General features: G+C 38.3%; 1 protein-coding gene and 1 long non-coding RNA gene across 2 annotated transcripts; one reads left to right on the top strand and one right to left on the bottom strand.

The window, feature by feature from the left end:
• Positions 1-466: 466 nt before the first annotated feature.
• On the top strand, positions 467-4054 carry LOC133789510 (uncharacterized). The gene is made up of 3 exons (XR_009873603.1): positions 467-575; positions 1360-1396; positions 1856-4054. It is a non-coding gene; the product is annotated as an uncharacterized LOC133789510 (long non-coding RNA).
• A 148-nt stretch (positions 4055-4202) lies between these two features.
• LOC133793482 (heterodimeric geranylgeranyl pyrophosphate synthase small subunit, chloroplastic) lies at positions 4203-6109 on the bottom strand. The gene is made up of 2 exons (XM_062230827.1): positions 5501-6109; positions 4203-5183 (listed from the first exon to the last, which is right to left on the bottom strand). Exons 1-2 carry the CDS (start codon positions 5840-5842, stop codon positions 4497-4499), a joined length of 1029 nt encoding a protein of 342 aa, XP_062086811.1. The 5' UTR covers positions 5843-6109; the 3' UTR covers positions 4203-4496.
• Positions 6110-25030: the final 18921 nt, after the last annotated feature.

Here is a 25030-nt window from a genome sequence, read left to right as displayed (position 1 = left end):
GCCGTTATGACCGTTGGTGAATAGTGACTTGACCGTTAGGGATATAGGTGTATTCTATTGTGGGATTTTAACAATTTTAAGTTGTTGAAGTAACTAACACATGAGAATAATTAATTTATGGATGTTAGAGAAACTTTTTCAGAAAAGTTTGTGAGTCAAAAATGTTAAACTAAGTAACATAAGAAGATTGGGAAATTTTTATTTTTTTACTATTCACCAGGTACTATTCATAGTGGGTCCTACAGTAGGGTCCACATGGGTCCCACAGCGGGGTCCACCCCATGGTTCCCACATGATGATGCAGTAGTGATACAATGATGACTTTAGCAAAGCACCATGTTTATATTTTGAATATTTTATTATTCCACTATGCTTGATATTTTTAATATTTTATTAGTATAGTAACCCAAAATTTTCCTATAAATAGCCCTTCCAAAACTCATCTTGAATCACAAAATCCTCATTTTCTTTCTCTTACTCTACCCAAAAATCTTCTTAACACTCTTCTAAAGTTCTAAACCTTGAAGATCTAGGCGAAGTTCTGTCCGTAACGGTAGCCTACGAAAACCTTTTAGGTAAACTCTTTCCCGAGCCTTTCATTTAAGTTATTTAGTTATTATATATGTATAGATTATTTTACTATGCCGGTATAATACCAAAATTTATATATAGATTATTTTACTATGCCGTTATAATGCCAAAAGTTATATATAGATTATTTTACTATGCCGTTATAATGCCAAAAATTTATATATAGATTATTTTACTATGCTGTTATAATACCAAAATTTATATATAGATTAATTTACTATGCCGTTATAATGCCAAAAGTTATATATAGATTATTTTACTATGCCGTTATAATGCCAAAATTTATATATAGATTATTTTACTATAATGCCAAAATTTATATATGGATTATGTTATCATGCCGTTATAATGCTAAAAGTTATATAGATTACTTTACTATGCCATCAAAATGTTAAAATTTATATATGGATTATTTTACCATGTCGTCATATTTTACAATGCCAAAAAATTGAAATATAAATTATTTTTTTATGTATCGTTATAATACTAAACTTATTTAGGCTATGGTCACACTTTGGACTATTTGGACTTTTATTATATGACCTTATTCCCTATTATTATGGACTGATACTATGACCTGGACATTTCCGTATGACCATGACCATGACTTTTAGACCGAGATCTTGCCATGGACAATTATAGTATGACCATATGCTTGGACATAAAATAAACAATAAAATAAGAAAAAAAAAATAGAATAATAACAACTATAAACTAAAATTACATCATGTAGATTTTATGTAAGTTAATAGTTTGTGTTTTTATCAGGAAGCTAACAATTTCGGTTGTTTTATCAAGACGCAAGGTAAGTAGAATCCTCATCTACAATACAAGTCTTTTATGTGTCTTATGTGCATTTATATGCTTCATATGTTATCCTGCCATGTTGTTATGCATAAGTTATTTTTAAGAATGTTATATTTCTTATGCATAAGCACGCTTAATGTTCACAAACAAGTTATTGAAAGTGTTAAAGTAGAGGTGTTGCTTGGGAGACCTACGTCCCAAAAATGTAAGGAGGGAGATGTACTTCCCTATATAATGAATGTTTATGAGGGAGAAATTCCCTATTATCATGTTTATGTTCAGGTGGGAATGTGATTCCCTATGTAAGGCCGGCAACAGCATCCTCTAAGGCCCAAAAGAAAGGAAAGTGAAAGAAAGAAAGAAAATACATAGCATGTTGCACGTTTATTTTAATGCATATGAAGTAGTTATTCTACTTACTGAGCCTTAGCTCATCAGAGAATGTTTTGTATTGTAGGTAAGAGACCCAAAATATAAATTGTTGATGAGTATACGTGGAGCCAACATGACTGTACATATGGGGTTGACCTGAAAGGAGTGGAGTTCTGCTATGCTATTTTATAAATAAACGAGAAACTTGATTTTATAATTATATTTCATTAAAAGTATTTTGTGAACTTTATAATTTACTTAAAGCTTTAAAAGTATTTCATGAACGTTGTAATTTACATAAAACTTTTTAATTTATCGGTTGGATACATCTTCATTTCTACGTTAAGGTGTAGTAATGCCACGAAAATGATTTATAAAAGTATTAAGAATTGTATGTAAGATAAAAATTTTATTTAGTTGTGAGTATTGTATGATTTGAGGTTATGAACACTAGTTATGTATTGTTAAATAAAGTTTTTGTAAATTCAGAATTTCAGTATTGTTATATTCAGGTTAAACTTTATTTTTACACTATATATATGTATGTTAAGAAAGGAGGTCGTTATAAAAGTCTAGGAGGTGTTTGTTAAAAAAAAATCAAACTGCAAGTCCTAAAAAAGTCAATGAGTTGTTTTTAGGACTCGCATCTAGGTGGGTGTCCTAAAAAAGTGTCATAAAATGGTATTTTTGTAGTAGTGTGCACTACGTTAGGATTTAATAATTATATCTTACACATTATATTTTTGAAATTATTGACAATTTTGAATACTACTTCTCATCGTGCTTGAAAGAACATCAGAACAAAGTTGATACTTGGACCGTGTATTGGTCAATTTTTTTTTTTTGCAAAGCTCTGCCATTTGCTTTTTTATTTTTATTTTTTTTACTGATGTACACGTGTTTTTAGTTTTTTTTTTGGCAGTACATGTGTTTTTAGTTATAATTGAAATTGACATTGGGAAATTTATTTAGATAGGGTACGAAAGGAATAGTTACAATGACCATAAAAACATTTAATAGTTCTAAAAAAACAGAGCGGTGTTTTTAAATGTAAAAAATGGCTAAAATCCCAAATAGTTGCCATTATGACTTCTCTTTTGGTCATTAAAAGTAAAATGATGGAACTTTCTTTAAATCCAACAAATATTTTCCATTTGACTTCTCTTTTGGTCATTAAAATCACCCGATGACCCGAACAGATATTATACCTTAAAATTCCATTTAGGAAGATGATTTTGTTCAGCCTTAGACACTAAGCTATTGCCTGACAATTAGATTCACAAGTTGCTTTAGTATTTTTTTCCCTTTGGTTATCTACGATCGAAATTCATATATAATGTAAAATGTTAAAATGACATTTTTTACATTACTTAATCAATATTATTTAAGTCTCACAAAGTAAATAGTAAATTTATTAAAGATTTTTAAGGCATTAAAATATCTTTGATTATTTCTTAATTTGTGTGATTTGAAATGTCTTTTTACACCACCTCATAAAGAAACAATATCTGACATAGTTCTTCATTATTCTCATTGTTGTCTACTTAATTCAGATAAAATCTTTTGTGATTTTCGAAACAAAGTTTGGTGGTTATTTTCTTGTTTCAAGTCTGCCCAGGTACAAGTTGATCTGTCTAATTATCTAGCTAGCCAAGTAATCTGGAATTCCAACAGACTTTTCATTCAAGATATTCTCTTCTTTAATTTTGTGGGCTGCGAAATGTAGACTTCTTCATGTTACAAATAGAAACTTTTGAAGCCAGGAAAAGTTGATTTCTTCACATACAATGAATGTAATTTGTATTTGAAGAAGGAAGTTTGTATGTTGTGAAATTAAGAATGGATATACTTAGTCTTGTCTTTAAGTGCGTGTTGCACTGTTTGTTGATACCCTTTAGTCTTTAGGATTGAATGTATTTTTTTATTGTGATTACTTCTACAGTTTTAAGGAGAAGAGCTCATCAAAAGCTTTATTCAGAGGAAGAAAAGAAAGTATCAATGTCTTTGAGAGAAGAGTCAATCAAGTCTTTCTTCAAGAGGAAGAAGGCAATCAGTCATCATCGAAAGGAGTTCGAGTGAAGAGCTGATGATTCTTGCAGAAATAAGATTGACATTGAAATACAAAAGAGTGCGACAACGATATAGGAGTCTAATCTCATATAAGTCATTGTTTTTGTATTTGTGATATTTACTAATAATAAGTTTTCTTCTATAAAGGTGGCTCCATGGATTAGGACAACCGAACTATGTAAAAGACTGTTGTGTTGTTGTTGTTTTTTTTTATTATGTTCTTGTGATTATTCTCTTTAAATCTAAAGTGAATAATCGGATAGTGTGTTTAATCCATCTACTTGTTACATTTTCTCAATTAAAATAAGTTGTTAATTACTTCCTAATTAATTAAGAAAAACATAATTTCATATACATACATATATTGACAATATCACACACACACACATATATATATATATAAAAGAAGATTCATCATTCTCTACAATCTTTCATTAGTGCTAAGAAGTTTTGTAAATCAAACTCAGCACGACCAGAGAAAATTCACATCAATCATCCTATGTGTTTTCTTAGGAAGAAATTATACTGATTACTGAAATATTATAGACAGTAACAGTAGCATTGGCTAGCTTCTAATATCGAGTCTTTAATTTCAAATGATTCGTAAGATTTTGAAAGTTATAATAATACTAATAATAATAATAAAATTCTTGTCTCTATGAACTTGAATCTCCAATCTTAAAACCTCTATCAGCAGCATAATCCACGAAGCTGTAAAGTGGTAAAGTAGACTCACCATATTTCTCGAAACCATCCAACTCTAGTTTGGCCTTAGCTCTAAGCTCTTTGGCCACTTCCATTGCCTTCTTAACCCCACAAACTTCCACATAGCTCTTACCTTTCTTCTTCTTCTTCTTCTCATCATTGTCCACTCCCCCACCATTCTTGGATTTCGATTTCTCTTTCAGAATATCATCAACCACCTGATACAAAACCCCCACAGCTCTACCATACCTCCTCAGCCTCTCTATCTCATCGTTCTCTGCACCGGCTAGTAGTCCCCCGCATACAGCCGAGCACTCCCCCATCTCACCAAATTTTTTTTCTTGCGCGAATTCAACAAAGTTTGGTCCACCCTCGAGGTCGAGGAACTGCCCGGCTGCCATGCCTGTAGACCCGACGGCCCGCGCAATCTCAGTGATCACGCGGAGAAGCCGGGACTCGGGCACCAGGTTGGAAGGTGTGTGAGACACAATGTGGCGAAATCCCAGTGGGAAGAGGGCATCCCCGGCGAGAATTGCCATGTCTACGCCGTAGATTGTGTGGTTGGAGGGCTGGCCTCGGCGTGAGGGGTCATCGTCCATGCAAGGAAGGTCATCATGTATCAATGAAGCTGCATGTACCTTTAAACAAATTTATAATAAGATAAATGAATAACACTAGTTCTGTCAATTTTGGGGGACTTTTTTTTTTTTTTAACAAAAGATTATGTAGTATTCTAATGTTCAATTTTCGATTTGGATTCGGGAAATAGATTCTTAGATAAAACCCAAAATTTAATATTCTCGAAGTTGCTTCCAGTCATACAAAAAATCAATCCAATTATAATAAATAAATGAACAAACAAAGAATAGTGAAAAAAATCAATGCTTTGGTCATCTAATTGGCAATTAATAAAGTAGGTAACAAAAGATGGCTTTTAATCAAGATATGAACTAACCATTTCGAGGGCACAAGCAGTGGGGAAAGCGGCGAGGCGGTCGGCGCCGAAGAGTTCACAGGCGGCAACGCACATGACGGGCGGGGATCGCTTGGCGCCCTTAGCGAGGACGGAATACCGCATGGCATGGTAGATCTGCTCCGGGTACTTAACGGGGATCGCTTCGTCGAGCTTCTGGTCAATCTCGGCTATCAGGGTCGTCCAATACGTCTTCAAATCGAATTGGGTCGACCTTGATTGGGTCGAAATCGACGGTGATGAGCATCGAATTGGTAAGATAAACTTTCTGGGCTTTAATGGGAGGAAAAGAAGGGAAGAAGATGATAGTACTGAAAACGCCATTTCTCAAACTAAGAATTTCTCTTTTTCTACTAATTTCAACGTTTCAGTTAAGCTTAATAGAGATTTTGATAGTGGAAAAATAGGAATTGGATTCTCACGTATTGAAATGTTGAAGGGCACACGCACTCTCTCTCTGGTAGTGGTGGTGCTGGCCGCTGGGTGGAGAAGAAGATGAGATTTTTGACTAAACTGTACTGTGAAATTGAAATTTATCCTTTAGCGACGGAAGAGACTAGGTGTTTCGCGGGCAGGCGTAGATTGGTTAGGGGCCAGTATTGACTCAATAGTCAACCTTAGCATTTTCCTATTTGATTTGTTGTAAGTGTTAACCCACCACATCATTAATAGACTAGGACTATGCCCATTTATTATTGGGTTTATATTTTGTTTGGATTTGTATTTTGTCTCATTATCTTTTTGGATATTGTATTTTGACAAATTATTTTTTGGACTATGTACTTTGTAAAATAGTTCAAATAGACTTCTAAAGTCAATTTTAATAAAAAAAAAATGAATATAATAACACAATTGTTAGGCAAAATGATTTTATTTTTGTTTTAAATTGTTAGTTTGGTGAATTATTTGTAATTTTAGCTCATAAAACTTTAACCAAAATCGAGTTTAGGATTTTATTTGAACCATTTTACAAAAATACATGGTCCAAAATATCATTTATCAAAACATAAAGTCAAAACAAATAATTGGATAAAACACGTCATCTAAAAATGTATAATCCATTTATTATTATCAAAGAAAATGGACAAGCTTTTCGTTATTTCATATTTATTTATTTATTTTAAATAACATTATTTCATAATTAAGAATGAGATTGTTTTTTGGATTTGAAAATGATATTTTGGTGCAACATATCCCTCTTTCTTTTTTGTTATTTTTTCTACTTGAGTCTTGGCTACTCAATAATGAAATTTATAAATATTTCAATCTTATTATTATTGTTAGGGATATTTTCGGCGAAAGTACCTAAATTATTGTGTTTATAGCATTTAAGTACTTAAGTTATTTTTTTTGCGGCGAAAGTACATTCCATCCATATTTTGGTGCAGTTTAGTTCAGTTGTCTGTTTTGTCGTTAAGTCCACCTACATAGTGTGAAATTTGTTTATAACTTGGGGTACTTTCACTGCAATCAAATCTTAAATTGGATACTTTCTCTGTAAGAATCTTTTATAGATATTTTTTCTATAATAACCAAAAAGAAAAATAACAATTTTACTATAGCTCAAATTTTTTTTATGTTTGTACGAAACAAAACTTCAAAATTACACAAATACTACTTCTCCTCTCTCTCTCTTGTAGGCGGCAACTCGACCATCTGTCAGGCGTTACCCACGGTGACTTCCGACTGGAACAAAATCTAAACTCCACCTCAAACAACAGTGAAACCGCAGCGAAAACCTCTCTCACGAAACCCATGACGATTTCGATTCCAAACAACGACCAAACTCGTCGTGAAACAACAACAAAAATACAGAGAATTTCGATCTGAAACAACACCCAACTATAGACGATCTAGATATGAAAATCAACACCACAACAACGACAGATCTCGATCTGAAAACAAAATCACGCCTACAACTCGACCCTGATCTGAGAAACCAACAACAACAATGGTGTATTGTTTGATTTTGGGCAGAAACATTTACATATCATGTAAATTAAGGTCCTTAATAACCTCATAAGTACAACAAGAAACAACCTGGGAGTTAAAAAACGGGTTCAGTAATGTCAATCCTGCAAAAAAAATTAAATTAACAAAAATAATAATGAAACAACAACATAACAACAAACAAACATAAAAGAAACAACAACGAACATCATAGCAAAACCAAACAACAATAATAAAATAACACTAACACAACAACAAGAACACACAAGAAAAAAAACACATATATTTTTTCAAACAACAACAGTAAAACAGAAACAAAAATAAAAAATAAACTTCAAAATCTTCAATAGAACAACACTAATAAACACAAGCAAATAGCATGTTAATAATAGGGTTGGGCAAAAAATTTTGCAACCCGCCCAACACGAATAACTCACCCAAACCAACCCGAAAAAACCAACAAAAAATGCAACCCGAAAAACTTGAACTTCATTTCAAACCGCCCAATTATTATATTATATTGGTTGAAATTTTTGGCAATCCACCTAATGTAACCCGACCCACCCAATTAACAATTTGTATACTTTTTTTAATTTTATATTTTTTTAATTATTAATGATACATATATTAAACTAAATTCAAATTATCTTTTTTTTATTAAAGTAACAATTATTTTAGTTACAAATACAAACTAAAAATAGAGAAAATAATAAAAGAAATTAGTAAAAAATGATTTTTTTAGGAAAAAAATTTTAAAAAAAAGTTTTGGCGGGTTAACCCGGCCAAACCGATGGTCGGGTTGAACTCCAATTTTTTTTTTTAATTGGGTGGGTTATGGGTTGAAAAGTACCAACCTGATTATAAGTTTGAGTTCGTCAAAAATCCATCAAATCCTCCCAAATCGACCAATGAACACCCCTAGTTGATAATAGAAACTTTAAAATGAGAAAATTACTAAAACTATAAATTAGCCTAATAACTTATAATGCATTTCCAAACAAACATTAAAACAAACACATTCGGCTCATTCAATTGTAAATCTGGTCCAAACAATATAAACTTTGAAAAATCTTCAACATAACAGCAATAATAAAACAAGCAAACAACATGATGATAATAGTGTTTGGTTTTATGCCCTTATAAAACCATGATGGACATGTAATGCAATTTTATATTGTTAATAAAAGAGTAAAAATCATTTAGTTTGACAACCACGTTGCTTGCTTGTTTTATTACAAAATTATTTGAAATAATACAAACATTTATAAAATTCCGAACATATAAATAGTTATAATTATAGTGACTAGGTCACAGTAGATTATAATTGTAATTATATATTTAAAAGAATGACTGCTAAGATTAAGTCAGTGCATTAGATTTTCACTATAGCGTCCCAAATTTGATAATAAGGCTTATGCCTTGATTAGCGTGCCTGGAGGGCAATAATTGATTTAATTATGTTAATATGAGAATTTGATGATTATGTGATTATAAATGCATGTTTAGGTGAATTAAATATGCATGTAGGCCCTATTTGGCTAGTAGAGACATATTTGTAATTTTAGCCCGTTGAGGGCATAAATGTGATATTTGTGTATATTGTGATTGATACCAAGAGTGAGTGGTGATATATTTGTGATGCACGATTCGAGATGGTCCTAGGGAGCAGTTTAGCTAAAAAGTCACAACGGGGTTAAATACCCGGCTCGAGAGGAGCCTAGGGGCATTTTGGGAATGTTATGTGTGTTCGGGAATTATTGAGTAACAGGTAGTAATTTAGTAATGATTTGGACATGTTGGGATTAAACGGAGATTTATAGGAACACTTGAGGAATTAGCGGGATTTATCAAATGACGAAATTGACCTTAGTGGCACTTGAGGACTTATATTGACTTAAGGGGCAGTTTGGTCTTTTGGCAGGGGATATACATGGTTTAGAGTAGGCTGATTAGCCTGGAGAAGTCACTGGAACTAAGGAGAAGGAAGGAAAAACAGAAACACTCTCTCTCTCATCCTCTAGAAGACTTAGTTGATTTTTGGAGTTTTGGAGGAGAAATTCATAATTGAAGCTTAGAACTTGGGGAGGATAAGCCTAGGGTGCTGGAGAGCTGGATTAAGCTCAAAAATCTTCATTGAGGTAAGGTCACTTTCATGTGTTTGAGGATCAATTCTATTGAGATTGAATTTAGTTGAGTTTTTGGACTTAAGACTTGCTTGGTTGAGAATTGGGATGAGTTAGTTAGTTTTTGGGGTTCGAGCACTGCTTAAGGTGTATTAGAATGATTGTGGGACTCAATTATGATTTTGGGGGACTGTTTAGAATGATTTTCAAGGAAGTTAGCTCATAGAATTGCATAGAATTTCTGGGTTTGGAGGCTCGAGCCGCAGCCCTGTTCTTCAGGCGTCGTGGCCCGTGTGTGTGTCAAAGAGGCTAGAAGCCTCTGTCTGCCCAGGCACACCGCAACCCAAGGTTTGGAGTGCCACGGCCCGTGTCCCTCAATAGAGAGGCATTTTGCCTCTGACTTAAGCATGTCGCGACCCTTAAGGGGCTGGGCTGTGGCTCAAATTCAAAATATTGGTTGTTTCAAGGTTTTTAGCTCGGGAATCCAAATGTTAAGGCTCGGGAAGGATTTTACCACCCGGTTTGGTAGTTACCAAGGTCCTGGGGGCTAGAATTATTTTCCGAAGTTATTTATTGGATTAGAGCTTGATGGATGGCTATTATGAATGTGTTGTGACAAGGCTTTCAACGTGGCTTGGGTTAGAGGACTGTGCTCGGGGTTGCAGTGCTCAGGAAGCTTGGGACACAAGTAAGAAAACTGTTGTACCCGTAAAGTAGGGCGTGGCCTTATTGTTTTTATTGCAGGGCATGGCCCTATGTGATTGAATTTCAAGGCATGTCCCTATTGCTTATGTTTAGTATATGTTTAACTATTTGTTTATATTATGTTATGTAGTGCATATTTGTGAATGAACGACGAAGGTCGAGAGCGGCTAAGGCCGAGAACGGTGTTGAGCACACAGAGTGCAAAGCCGAGTACGGCAAGGGGCAAGGAACGGTGTTGAGCACGCGGAGTGCAAGCTGTTAGGGCAAGACCCTCCTAGGATGCTAGAGTCATCCTTTCGGTGTTGACTGCGAACCCAGGGCCTGGTAAAGTGCCTGGAACAACATGGCTGCTATGTGTTTAGCCTATTGGTTGCTTTGTTATATGCTGTTCATAAAGATGAATATGTTATTTGTTTTTTTGTTGAGTTTTCTTGCTGGGCTTCGGCTCACAGGTGCTCTATGGTGCAGGTAAGAGCAAAGGAAAGGTCGACCAACCATGAGTACGGAGAGCGTGGAGCAATGGGTACATGTTCGGCCTGCCTGGTCGACACGGTTAGGGTTATTTTTGGGAAAATGTACTGAAATAGTTATTTTGTTTCCTAAGTCGACCTTAAATGTATTTTGAGATGTAAAGTATTTCCTAAACATAATTTTTGGGATCCCAACTGTAAAACTTTATGAGATTTCAATAAATAACCAAATGTGTTATATTTAATGTCTTTTAACAGGTTTTATCTCAGTTTAGTCACACTTTTAACCTAAAACCTCGATTAGCGAGCTAATGGCACATTTTAAACTCACTTAGTAATGGTTCCAAGGAAGTAGGGTGTTACAAATTGGTATCAGAGCAAGGTTTATGGTTCTTGGAGATCGATCGAACATGTACACTCGCTGCCAGTGACAAGCTTGACAAGGTTGGTTAGTAATTATTGAATTATATGTTAAATTCTTGTTAAAGGTCCCTGTTTTCCTGAGTATTTTTATAGAATATGATGAATGAGTTGACATATGCATGATGCTAAGGCATGGCCCCTTGATTGTTGTATGTTATCTGTGTTATAGGGATTGTTGATTGTGGTTGGTTGATGCGAATTGGGAGGTGGTTTTGTATGTTGTTATCATGCCTGATGAGCAGCGTCATTGATTGCAGGCATATTATGGTGATGCCTCGGCGATCAATCAGACTCCGCGGCAATAGGGCCGAGGATGACAACTAGGGTCAGGACCCTCCACCTGTCCCATCGAATTGACAACAGTTATTTGTCGAGATGGAAGCTAGACTTCACTGAACAGAAGAAGAGCTTCGATAGTTGAGGCAACAGGCCTCTCCTCAGGGCATTAGGTTGCAGGTTCCACAGGCTGTGGCACTAGTGCCAGCCCAGCCTGTTGTGGAAAATAGATGGGAACCTTTGTATGAGAGGTTCAGGAAGCAACATCCTCCCACCTTCAAGGGTAGACTAGACCCACTACGTGCAAAGTAGTGGATGAACATGATTTTTTCCATCCTGGATTTCATGAGGGTGGAAGGGAATGAGATAGTAGCTTATGCCAACTACATGTTGAGAGAAGACGCCCGCATCTGGTGGGATGTTGTGTCACAGAGAAGTAATGTTGTGGTTATGACCTGGGAAGAGTTCAGAAACATTTTTAATGAGAAGTATTACAGTGTCGCAGTTCGAGCTGCGAAGGTTGATGAGTTTACCAACCTGACTCAGAATCGAATGACATTTACTGCGTATGCTTTGATGTTTAACCGGTTGGCGAAGTTTGCGCCGGATCTGGTACCGACTTACATGGCACGGATGGATCACTTTGTGCGAGGATTGAATGTTATGATCGCCCGTGACGTTAAGATAACCTTGCATCCGGGGACTACCACTTATGCACAGGTAGTGGATAAGGCCCTTATAGCTTAGGGGGCCGAGGATCAGATATGGAGAGAGGGCGCTGATAGGTGCGATGCTCGGACGACGATGCCTCCTTTCACTCGATCTAGTCAGGGTAGTGGCCCCAATGAGCAGAAGAGAAAGACCTCAGACTCTTTTGTTCATCCTAGCTCGGATAGGAAGGCATGGGGTGTTCTCGGTGTAGACGATGACATCAGTGAGAGTGTAGGATCAGGGCCTACTTTACTTGTGGGAGTATTAGTCATTTGAGGAAGGATTGCCCACAAGCCAGGAAGGAAGAGCCGAAGCAGAGCGACAGTCTCGCTCTTGCCAGAGTATTCACCTTGACCCAAACTAAGGCTAAGGCTAGCCCCTCGGTCGTGACATGTCAGATTTCTAGTGCTGGTTCTTCTTTTACTGCATTGATTGATTCGGGGGCTACTCATTCATTTGTTTATGCTAGAGTGATAGATCAACTGTGTAGACCTAGTGATTTGTATACTAGGGGATTTCAGACTTTGTTGCCAATTGGGGAACTGGTAGTCTCTAGGAGATGGGTTAGAGCATTGCCAGTAGAGATAGATAGTAGAGAGTTGTCTGTTGATTTGATTGAGTTAGCGATGGATGACTTCGATATGATCCTAGGGATGGATTGGCTATCGAAGTACGGGGTGACGATTGACTGCAAGCGTAAGATGGTGACCTTTGAACCGGAACGGGAGGTACCATTTGTATTCGTGGGGACAGTGAGTGGACGGTGAGAACCTATGATTTCAGCACTGAAGGCTAGAGACCTAATGCAAGAAGGTTGCATAAGACTCCTAGCAAACATTGTGGATACCTCTAGAGTTGTGTCAGTTGGACCGAGTGAGACCAGACTGGTATGTGAGTTTCCAGATTTGTTCGCCGGGAATTTGCCAAGATTGCCGCCATGCCGAGAGATTGAGTTTGTTATAGATTTGGCGCTGGGGGTGGAGCCAGTATCTAGGACACCTTATAGAATGGCTTCAGCAGGGTTGAAGGTACTGAAGATTCAGCTGCAAGAGTTATTGGATTTGGGGTTCATTAGATTGAATATCTCGCTATGGGGTGCTTCAGTGTTGTTCGTCAAGAAGAATGATGGATCTTTAAGAATGTGTATTGACTATAGGGAGTTGAACAAGTTGACCATTAAGAACAAATACCCACTACCTAGGACCGACGACTTGTTTGAATAGCTATAGGGGAAGACAATGTTCTCGAAGATTGACCTTCGGTTAGGCTACCACCAGTTAAGGATTAAAGAGGAGGACATACCGAAGACCGCTTTCCGCACAAGGTATGGACACTATGAATTCCTAGTTATGTCCTTTGGATTAACCAACGCCCAGTAGCCTTCATGGATTTGATGAAAAGGGTCTTCAGGGACTATTTGGACAAGATTTTGATTGTGTTCATCGATGGCATACTAGTGTACTCTCAGTCAGAGACAGGGCACGAGTAGCATCTGCGCTTGGTATTATAACGGTTGAGAGAGCATAGGTTGTATACTAAGTACAACAAGTGTGAGTTTTGGCTACCGCAAGTAACATTTCTAGGTCATATTGTTAGTAAGGAGGGGATTTTGGTTGACCCAAGCAAGATTGAGGCATTGAGAGATTGGCCTAGGCTGAGTAGTGTACCAGAAGTTAGAAGCTTTTTGGGATTGGCAGGGTACTACTGGCGGTTCGTCGAGGGGTTCTCCAGAATAGCCACACCATTGACCGAGTTGATACGTAAGAAGACTAAGGATTTGTGGATAGACAGGTGCGAGAACAGTTTCAAGGAATTTCACTGCTCCAGTTTTGAGTTTTCTGTCAGACAATGAGAAGTTTGTAATTTATTATGATGCTTCCAGACAGGGTTTGGGATGTGGACTGATGCAAGCCGGAAAGGTGATAGCCTACGCATCAAGATAGATGAAGGAGTATGAGCAGAGATATCCTACACATGATATAGAATTGGCGGCAGTGGTATTTGCACTTAAGGTTTGGAGACATTATTTATATGGTGAGAAGTGCGAAATATACATCGACCATAAGAGTTTAAAGCACTTCTTTACTCAGAAGGATTTGAATATGCGCCAGAGACATTGGCTAGAATTGGTAAAAGGATTACGATTGTGATATTCTATACCATCATGGGAAGGCCAATGTAGTGGCCGACGCGCTGAGTCAGAAGGGCCCAGGACAGTTGTTTAGTTCGAGGCAGATATCCAATAAATTAGCTGAGGAGATGACTAGAGCGGGTATAGAGTTGGTGGTTGGTCAGTTAGCCAACATCACTCTTCAGTCTACGCTCCTTGAGAGGATCAAGGAGGCGCAGGGGGAGGATCCACAGTTGAGAGGGCACAAATAGAGCGTCTTAGCCGGAGCGGCTAAGGACTTCTTTATTTTGGAGATGGGACTATTGAAGTACAAGGGCCGGATTTGCGTTCCGATGGATTCTGGTATTCGGCGAGAGATTCTGGATGAGTCTCATACCATTCCCTATTTTTTACATCCAGGTTGACGAAGATGTACCAAGATTTGAGAACTTTGTATTGGTGGACGGGGATGAAGAAGGATGTGGTAGACTATGTGGCCAAGTGTTTGACTTGTCAGCAGGTAAAGGCTGAACATCAGAGGCCAGTAGGGTTGTTACAGTCTCTAGGGATTCCAGAGTGGAAATGGGAGGATATCACCATGGACATCGTGGTTGGATTGCCGAAGATCATGGGACAACATGATTCTGTGTGGGTGATTGTGGATAGGTATACCAAATCCGCCCACTTTTTGCTTGTGAGGATGACTTACGCTGTGAAGGAAATTGTACGACTTCATGGGGCTCCGAGGTCGATAGTATCCGACAGGGACCCTACCTTCACCTCCAAGTTTTGGGAGAGCCTGCAGAAGGCTATGGGCACGTAGTTGCGGTTTAGTACTGCTTATCATCCTTAAATGGATGGACAGTCTGAGAGGATGATTCAGATACTAGAGGATATGTTACGAGCCTGTGTGCTGGATTTTGGGGGATCTTGGAGTAAGTATCTCCCTTTGATTGAGTTTTCCTACAATAATAGTTTTCTAGCGACTATCAGAGTGGCTCCGTATGAGATGTTATATGTAATGCCCCAAAATCCCTAATGCGATTTAATGGTTGGATAAGTAGGCCGGGAGGGCCATAATTGATTTATTATGCCATTAAACTATTATGTGCATGTTTATGTGAATTATATTATAATATGATGTTGAATGCATGCATGTGGGTCCACATTTCATCATAAGGATATTTTGGTAATTTGGCCCATTGAGGGCGTAATTGTGTATTTTCATGCATGTTGGTGAATCATTGTTGAGGCCACATAATAATGTGGATTTGTTCCAGCCATTCGACATGAGACGATCTTTGAGTGCAAGTTAGCAGTTTGGTCATAACAGGTTCAAGTTCGGGGCTCGGGGTGAGTCTCGGGATAATTTGGTGATTAGAGTGTTACCGGGAATTAAAGGGTAACATGATATTATTTAATTAGTATTTGAGTATGGTGGGAATTGGAGAGTGTTAATTATGATTAATGAGATAGGCGGGAAAGGACGGCTTTGCCCTTGGGGGCTGTTAAGAGATGAATTAAGCATGGGGTTTGGTCATTTGACCCGGGATGGCTATAGAAAACAGAACCAAAACAAAGACTCCTTTCTACCTTCCTCATGATCATCTCTTTCTCTTCTCCTTCCTTTGAATTTTGAAGCATGTTTGGGGGTTCAAACTTGGAGATTGAAGCTTGAGGTCTTAGGCTAGTGTTCAGCCATTGAAGAGGTTTCAATTCAAGCTTAAGGTAAGATTTTAGTTCAAGTTTATGGTTCCTTGCTCTATTTTTGTGTTGGTTTTGAGATTGGAGTTTTGATAATTGAAATGGGAATTTGATGAAGTTTTGAATGGTTTAAGGCATAGGTTTTGATGGTTATATGGTGAATAAGTTATGGTAGTCCTTGGTGGCTTTGCTTTGTGATATTGGGAGTGTTTTATTGAGGTTTTGAAATGAGTTCGAAGGGAAAACAGGGGTTATTGGCTGAGTATCAGGTGGGGCCGCAACTCTGTTCTAGAGTGCCGCAACCCAAGCTTGTTGAAAAGGAAGGGTGGAGCTAAAGGGCTTGGGAGTCGCGGTGCTTAGGGAGGCGGGTCGCGACGCTTGGGGAAGGTGCTTGAGGCTGGCGCCTCTGTTATGGCTGAGGGCCGCGGCGCTTGGGGAGGCGGGTCGTGGTGCTTGAGGGAAATTGCAGCCAAAGTAGTGTTTTGATCATGGGAACTCAAACCTTAGGCCTCGGGATCATTCCTACTACCCGGTTTAGTAGGATTTGATGTCCTGGAGGCTAGGTCTTGGTCCGGGAACCTTTTATTACTCAATTTATTGATGGAATCCCATAATTGGTTATGACCAGATGACCGTCAAGGAACTAGAAGGTTGATCATTCTCAAGGGTCGTTCTTTTATTAATTCTCGCTCGAACCAGAGGTAAGAAAACTGCACCCCATATGTGACATGCATGGTTATTCATGATGCATGTTAAGTGTTTAAATGTGGAAATTGATTGCATATCAAATGCTTAGCAAATCTTGCTCACTTGTGCATGGCACTGACTAATTAGTCAGAATTTGCTATGGTGTTAGTATTAACTCTAAAGCTGTGACTCATTAGTCAAGATCGGCAGTAGTACCGAACACTAGTCACCTGGTTTTGACTAATAAGTCAAGAACGGTCGTAGCGTGTTTAACACAAGCTGACAAAGATTAGATCTAATCGACATCTGCATTGAATGACTCATAATGAGCATTAATGCCGGAATGACCTCAAGTTCGATGAAAACTAAAAGCGCTTGTCTAGCCTATGGCTAGTCACTTAGAGCCAGGGCCAGAGGGCCCAGGTGACTGCTTCGTCACATGGCTATGGGTGCTGAGCCCGTAGTGACTCACTCATTAGTCATTCATCTATTAAAGCTAGTGACTACTCATCAGTCACTCATCTGTTTAAGCTAGTGACTACTCATCAGTCATTCATTTGTTTAAGCTAGTGACTACCCATCAGTCACTCATCTGATTTACGTTAGTGACTTGCTAGTTAGTCACTCATTTGATTAGGGCTATAAGCCCCATCATGGTTAAACAAAACCTCAAAGTGATATTCACTCATCTGTTTAGGACTATAAGCTCAGTATGATTATCATAATCATCATTTGATATTATTTACATGCAGTAATGATTTTTCTTGCTGGGCTTTGGCTCATGGGTAATATGTGGTGCAAGTAAAGGGAAAGAAAAGCTCACCCAGCCTTGAGTGGAGAGCTTAGGTGGTGATGTGTACGTATGCAGCCGCTTGACCACCACGGCCAAGAAGTTTCTCAGAGGAACTAGGGGGTTTACCCTATTTTTGCCGCTTAGGTCGGTGGGTTGTAATTTTCACACAGTAATGACCATTTTGTGTTGTAAATAACTTGTAAACATTTTTATGGGCCCATGAACAGGTTTATGTTTTAAATAAAATGTATCATTTCCTTTTTGATTGGAAAGGAAAAGCGTTTTTGTTTTTCATCGAACTTAAGGTCGGTCAAGCATTTCATGCTCAGGACAATAATGCTTATGTCGATTAGATCTAATCTTTTCGGATAGCATTAAACACGCTAATACTGTTCTTGACTGATAAGTTAATACCATACGACCAATGCTCAGTACTACTGCCGAACTAATGAGTCACAACTTCACAGTTAATACCGACACCACTGCCGTTTCTGACTAATGAGTCAGTGCCATTCACAAGTAAGCAAGTTTTGCTAAGCATTTGATATGTAATCAGTGTCCATAGATACATCACTCACCATGCCTCAATAATAACCATGCATGTCACATATGGGGTGCAGTTTTCTTACCTCTGGTTCGAGCGAGAATTAATACAAGAACGACCCTTGAGAACGATCTATTCCTTTGATTCCTTAGAGGTCACCTAGTCATAACCAAATATAACCTCCATCAATGAAAATGAGCAATGAAAGGTTCATGACCTAAACCTCACTATCGGGACCTCGAATAGTACCCAAACGGTGAGTAGATTCGATCCCAAGCCTTAGAAATTAAAACCCCAAGCCAAAAACCCTCAAAAGTGCTCAAAATAGGAATATGTAAAAGCAGAGTAGCATTCCCCCCTAGCGCCCCTGCGCTACAAGCAGAGTTGAAGGCCACTGGCTAGCGCTGTAGCACCAGCGCCCATACCTGGGCACTATAGCGCTACAACCAGGGTTTTCAGCCCTGGTTTTTCCCTCCTTTGATTTCTCCATTTCCAACCTTAAAAACATTCTCCCAAACCTCATTCAAACTCCCAATTGAACCCAAATACCCTACATACAAGTCCTAGGAATCATAACCCAAGCAACCCTTGCCAAAAAACTCCCATCAATTCTCACCTATCAACCTTAAAAATCCAGCTGAAATCCAAAAGGAAAACAGGGGAAAAACCAGAGTTTTAATGGCTAGAAACTTACCTCAAGCTCAGTATAGAACCCTCTTCAATGGTGGAACACAACCCTAAGCCCTCAAGACTCACTTCCCTAGCTTGGTTCCTAAAATGAATCTCAAAAATCCAAAGAGGAAAGGAAGAAAAATGTTGAACGGGAGAAGAAGAACTATACTCTGTTTTGCAAGTTTCTACAACCTTCAATGGTTGATATAATCCTTAGGTAAAAAGACAATATTGCCCCTAGGCCATTTAAAGTCCTTTAAAGGCTTCCAAGGGTAAAACCGTCCTTTCCCGCCTATCTCGTTAATTATAATTAACTCCCTCCAATTCCCATTATTCCTAATATTCTCAAATGCTAATAAATCATATCTCATTACCCCTTTTATTCCCGGTAATGAACTAATCACAAAATTACCCGAGACTCACCCCGAGCCTCGAAATCAACCTCGTTATGACTAAACTGCTAACTTGCACTCAAAGATCGTCTCATGCCGAATGACTCAAACAAATCCACATTATAATGTGGCCTCATCAACGGGCCAAATTACCAAAATGCCCCTATCATGAAATGTGGACCCACATGCATGTATTTAACATCATATAATAATATAATTCACATAAACATGCATATAATCATTTAATGGCATAATAAATCAATTATGGCCCTCCTGCCCTTCTAATCCAACCATTAAACCTCATTAGAGATTTTGGGGCATTACAACTTTCCCTTCCTTTAAGAAATTTTGTCGTCGAAATTTACCTGAATAGCTCGAGATACTGATTTTGCATATCTGACTCCAGCTCCCAATTCGCTTCCTCGACCTTGATGTTCCTCCATAATACCTTAACCAAAGGTATCACCTTATTCCTGAGGACCTTGTCCTTTCTGTCAAGTATCTGGACTGGCTGTTCCTCATAGGAGAGATCTGCCTCAAGCTGAAGATCTTCATTACTCAAGACATGAGTCACATCAGATACATATCTCCAAAGAGTTGAAACATGAAATACGTTATGCACGGCTGACAACGTTGGTGGTAAGGCCAACCTGTAAGCCACCTGACCAATCCTCTCCAGGATTTCAAATGGACCTACAAATCTAAGGCTTAGCTTGCCCTTCTTCCCAAATCTTCTCACCTCTTTCCATGGTGAGACTCTAAGGAAGACATAGTCTCCCACTTGGAACTCCACGTTCCTGTGCTTGGGATCTGCATAACTTTTCCGTCTACTCTAAGGAGCGAGCATCCGAGCTCTGATATTCTCAATGGCCTCACTGGTCCTCTGAATTGCCTCAGGACCCAAGTATCTCCTTTCCCCTGTCTCATCCCAATGAATGGGAGATCTGCATTTCCTACCATACAAAATCTCACAATGTACTACCCCAATGGTCGATTGATAAATGTTGTTGTAGGAAAACTCTATCAAAGTTAGATACTTACTCCAGGATCCACCAAAGTCCAGCACACATGCTCTCAGCATGTCTTCCAATATCTGGATCATCCTCTCAGATTGTCCATCGGTCTGAGGATGATAAGCAGTATTGAACTTCAACTGTGTTCCCATGGCCTTCTGTAAACTCCCCCAAAACTTGGAAGTAAAAGTGGGGTCTCGATCTGACACGATAGACCTCGGTGCTCCATGGGCGCACGATCTCTCACACATAGAGATCAGTGTACTAGTCAACTGTATAAGTAGTCCTCACTGGTAATAAGTGAGCTGACTTGGTGTAGCGATCCAAAATAACCCAAACTGAATCATGTTGACCAACAGTCCTGGGTAACCCCATGTAGAGTCCAAGAACTTTACTTAGCTAGTTAGATAGTAGTAGTAATAGTAATAGCTAGTAATAGTTATAGTATGTTAACTATTATGGATTTTGGTTCAGGCCGGGACTTAGTTGGACACTCGTAGTAACACTTGTAGATTTTATAAGTTTAACCTATAGTTTAAGAATATTAAATATAACCCAAGGTTTGATTAATATGACTGATTATGAAGATGATAATTAATATACTATAAGGTTTAGATAGACCCAATAAGGAAATGACACTTGTCATGTATAATTAAGTATTTTTGAGGACTAGTTTATTAAGAGCAATATTTGAAAATCCTAGGGTCTTCCAGTAGCTTTGAAATCGTTAAAGGACTTAGTCAAGGCTGTTTACTCAATTCAAATTAGGCTGAAAATGTGTAATTACGTGTATAATATTTCAGCGTATGCCGATATATCGCAGCTCTAAGGGGTGATATATCGCAACACGGGGATACGAAAAACAGGTAGCTTCGCACGACAATTTCGAAGAGCCTCAGGTATATCAGTCCAGGCAATATATCGCCTAGCATGGGCGATATATCGCCTATGGTGCATGATTTTTGAATAATTTTGAAACCGAGCTCATTTTAATCCTTAACCTCTTGTTAAGTCCAGAATCTTTTTGACCAAGTCTTCAGCCTCTGTTGAACGATTATTCAAATATTTTTCAATTAAAAAGCCATTATTTTATTCAAGCTAAATGAAGATCTTTTCATTCTTGAACTCTATAAATAGGACCTAGTATCCAGCCATTTATTCATTCATCAAGTTGAGTTCAGAAGGCTACAAGCTGCGAGGTTTACTTTAGAGTGTTAAACACTCGGGTTGGGGTTATAAGCTTTATCATTATAAGATTAATAAACACTTGGGAAGTAAGGTTTATAGTGTATTTCGGTTTCGAGGTGTAGTTCGGTCATAGAAGCATTCAAGGTATTCCTAATTCTAGTTCCTTTCTATTGTTCTTATAGTTTTTCTCTACTCAAATCCTAACTCAGTATTCTTTATTCTTGGTTAGGCATCTAAGTTCTTGAACTTGAGGTTCTTGTTGGTAAGTATCTTTTCGATGGTGTAGTTCATTCTTTTCATCTCTTTTCTTTAGTATACCCACCTCTCTATTATGGCTTTTAGGAGTGTTCCAAAGTCCCGATCTTGTTCTCACATTCCGGCTTTTGGTAAGGAAAATAGGGTAGATTTGTATCCTTTTATGTTGTTGATATATGTCTATGTTATAAGTATGATACGTTTTTAGTTGTTTTAGTATATGAATTGTTTAGATAGCAAATCACATAATTTGTTTAGATAACAAATATATAACTTGTTTAGTTAACAAGTCCTAATAGTAGATTCCTTGGGCATATGGTTGTTTAGATAACGAGCCCCATAAATTTATATGACTTGTTTAGATAACTAGTCCCATAAATTTTGGGCATATGATTGCTTAGCTAGCAATTCCCAAGAAGTATGATGGCCATTGTAATAGATGTTGTATTTATATAGTCATATGATTATAGTTTATAGTTTATAGTTTATGTGTATGTATATGTTTCATGCTTGTAGTAGATTTTCCTTGCTGGACATTAGGCTCATTCCTTTATGTTTTATATGTGCAGGAAAATAGTTATGGCGGCGGGAAAGGTTCTTGGCAGCTTGGGGATGTGTATTGAGGGAGAATGGTATTGGTGGACTGCGCAAACGATTCGAGGATGAAGTTTTTAAGTCTTTTAGTTATGATTTCTATGTATTATTTTTCCGCACTTAATTTTGTAACCAATTTATTTAAGTTATGTTTTGTTTTATTTTCAAAACAATGGGATCCCATGTCCTACTTATGAATTTTATGTATTTTTAAACCTTTACTTTACAGTTTTAATAAATTTATGACTATTTCATATGTATGTTTCCTTAATATTAGTATTTATGTATAGTAGTTATATAATGGTCCAAAGTCTAGAATAGTTGGGTTGTTACACCCCACCACGAAATCCATTCTCATGTCCTCCTATTTCCACTCTGGGATGTCTAGAGGATGCAATAACCCTGATGGCCTCTGATGCTCAGCCTTGACCTGTTGACATGTCAAGCACTTAACCACATACTCTACTACATCCCTCTTCATCCCAGACCACCAATACAGTGATCTCACATCTTGGTACATCTTCATGGTGCCTGGATGCAAAGAGTAAGGAGTGGTATAAGATTCATCCAGTATCTTTCGCCTTATAGGAATGTCTAACAGAACACATAACTGACCCTTGTACCTCAACAAGCCCAAATCAGACACTGTATAATCTCTGGATACTCCAGCCACAACATCCTCTCTAATCTTGATCAGCTGTGGATCACCCAAATGACCCTCCTTGATTCTTTCCAATAGTGTAGACTGTAGGGTAATATTGGCCAACTGGCTCACCAACAACTCTATACCAGCTCTAGTCATATCTTCTGCTAACATTCTAGCTATCAACCTCGCACTATAAATCTGTCCCGGACCCTTCCGACTTAAAGCATCAGCCACCACGTTGGCCTTTCCTAGATGGTACAAGATCTCACAATAATAATCTTTTACTAACTCCAACCAACGCCTTTGTTGCATATTCAAGTCTTTCTGCGTGAAGAAGTATTTCAGGCTCTTGTGGCTAGTGTAGATCTCACACTTTTCCCCATAAAGGTAATGCCTCCATACCTTTAATGTAAAGACCACAACCGCCAACTCTAAATCATGAGTGGGATATCTCTGTTCATACTCCTTCGGCTGACGTGAGGCATAAGCAATCACCTTTCCTACCTGCATCAAAACACAACCCAAACCTTGATGTGAGGCATCACAGTATATCACAAACTTCTTCTAATCTGTTGGAAGACTCAGAACCGGTGCTGTAATCAACCTTTTCAATTCCTGGAAGATGTTCTCACACCTGTCTAACCACACAAACTTCTGATTCTTGCATGTCAGCTTAGTCAATGAAGTAGCAATCTTAGAGAACCCTTCCACGGAATGTCTATAATAACCTGCCAATCCAAGGAAACTTCTCACCTCTGAAGCATTCTTTGGCCTTGGCCAATCTCTGATTGCCTCAATCTTGACTAGATCTACCTTAATCCCCTCCTTATTGACAATGTGCACAAGAAAAGATACCTGAGATAACCAGAACTCACATTTCTTGAACTTTGCAAACATTCTATGTTCCCTCCGTCTCTGTAGAACCAATCTCAAATGATGTTCATGTTCTGACTCTGATTGAGAATAAACCAGAATATCATCAATGAAGACAATCACAAACTGGTCCAAATAATCATTGAACATTTTGTTCATCAAATCCATAAAAGCAGCTGGGGCATTAGTCAATCCAAAAGACATGACTAAGAACTCATAATGCCCATATCTAGTGCGAAAAGCAGTGTTTGGTATCTCTCCCTACTTGACCCTCAGCTGATGATAGCCAGAACGAATGTCTATCTTTGAGAATACCCTTTTACCTTGCAACTGATCAAACATATCATCTATCCTTGGCAGAGGATACTTGTTCTTAATTGTTAACTTATTCAGTTCTCTGTAATCAACACACATCCTCAGAGAACCATCATTCTTCTTTACAAATAGAATTGGCACACCCCAGGGTGAGAAACTAGGTCTGATAAAACCTAAATATAGCAGCTCTTGCAACTGTACTTTCAATTCTTTCAACTCAGCTAGGGCCATTCTGTAAGGTACTCTAGACACTGGCTTCGTCCCTGGTGCCAGTTCTATCACAAACTCAATCTCTCTGCGTGGTGGTAACTCTAGTAAATCTTCTGGAAACACATCCAGAAACTCACAGACTAGTCTGGTTTCTTCTGGTCTCATTGGCATGGCCTGAGTGGTATCCACCACACTGGCTAAGAATCCTATGCAACCTCCTTGCAATAGGTCTCTAGCCCCCAAAACAGAAATAATAGGTATGCGAGGTCCATGCACAGTACCAACAAGCACAAAAGGATCCTCACCTTCAGGCTCAAAGGTGACCATCTTCCTTCTGCAATCTATGGTTGCCCCATACTTCACTAACCAGTCCATACCCTGAATCATGTCAAAGTCAGTCATAACTCACTCTATCAAATCCACTAACAACTCTCTACCCTCCACTGTCACTGGCAAAGATCTGACCATCTCTTGGATACTACTAACTCCCCAGTGGGTAATAAGGTTCCAAACCCCACAGAATAATAATCACAAGGTCTACACAGTCTATCAATAATTCTACTAGCAACAAAAGAATGTGTAGCACCGGAATCAATCAAAACAATATAAGGGGTTCTAGCACTAAGAAGCTGACTTGTAACTATTGAGGGTGAAGCCTCAGCTTCTGCTTGTGTCAATGCGAACAATCGAGCTGGGACCGAGCTGTCCGCTTTTCTGGGTTCTTCCTTTTTTGCTTTTGGGCAGTCTTTCTTGAAATGACCCATTGCCCCACATAAGAAGCAGGCCTTTTCCCTACACTCTCCCAAATGGTGCCTCTTGCACCTAGGGCACTCTGGATAAGTCTTCCAGGCCTCACTG

This window comes from Humulus lupulus, chromosome 1 (assembly GCF_963169125.1).
Source record: "Humulus lupulus chromosome 1, drHumLupu1.1, whole genome shotgun sequence".
Lineage (NCBI taxonomy): Eukaryota > Viridiplantae > Streptophyta > Magnoliopsida > Rosales > Cannabaceae > Humulus > Humulus lupulus.
Note: the sequence above shows the minus strand (reverse complement) of the source record. Positions and strands in the feature narration are given on the sequence as shown.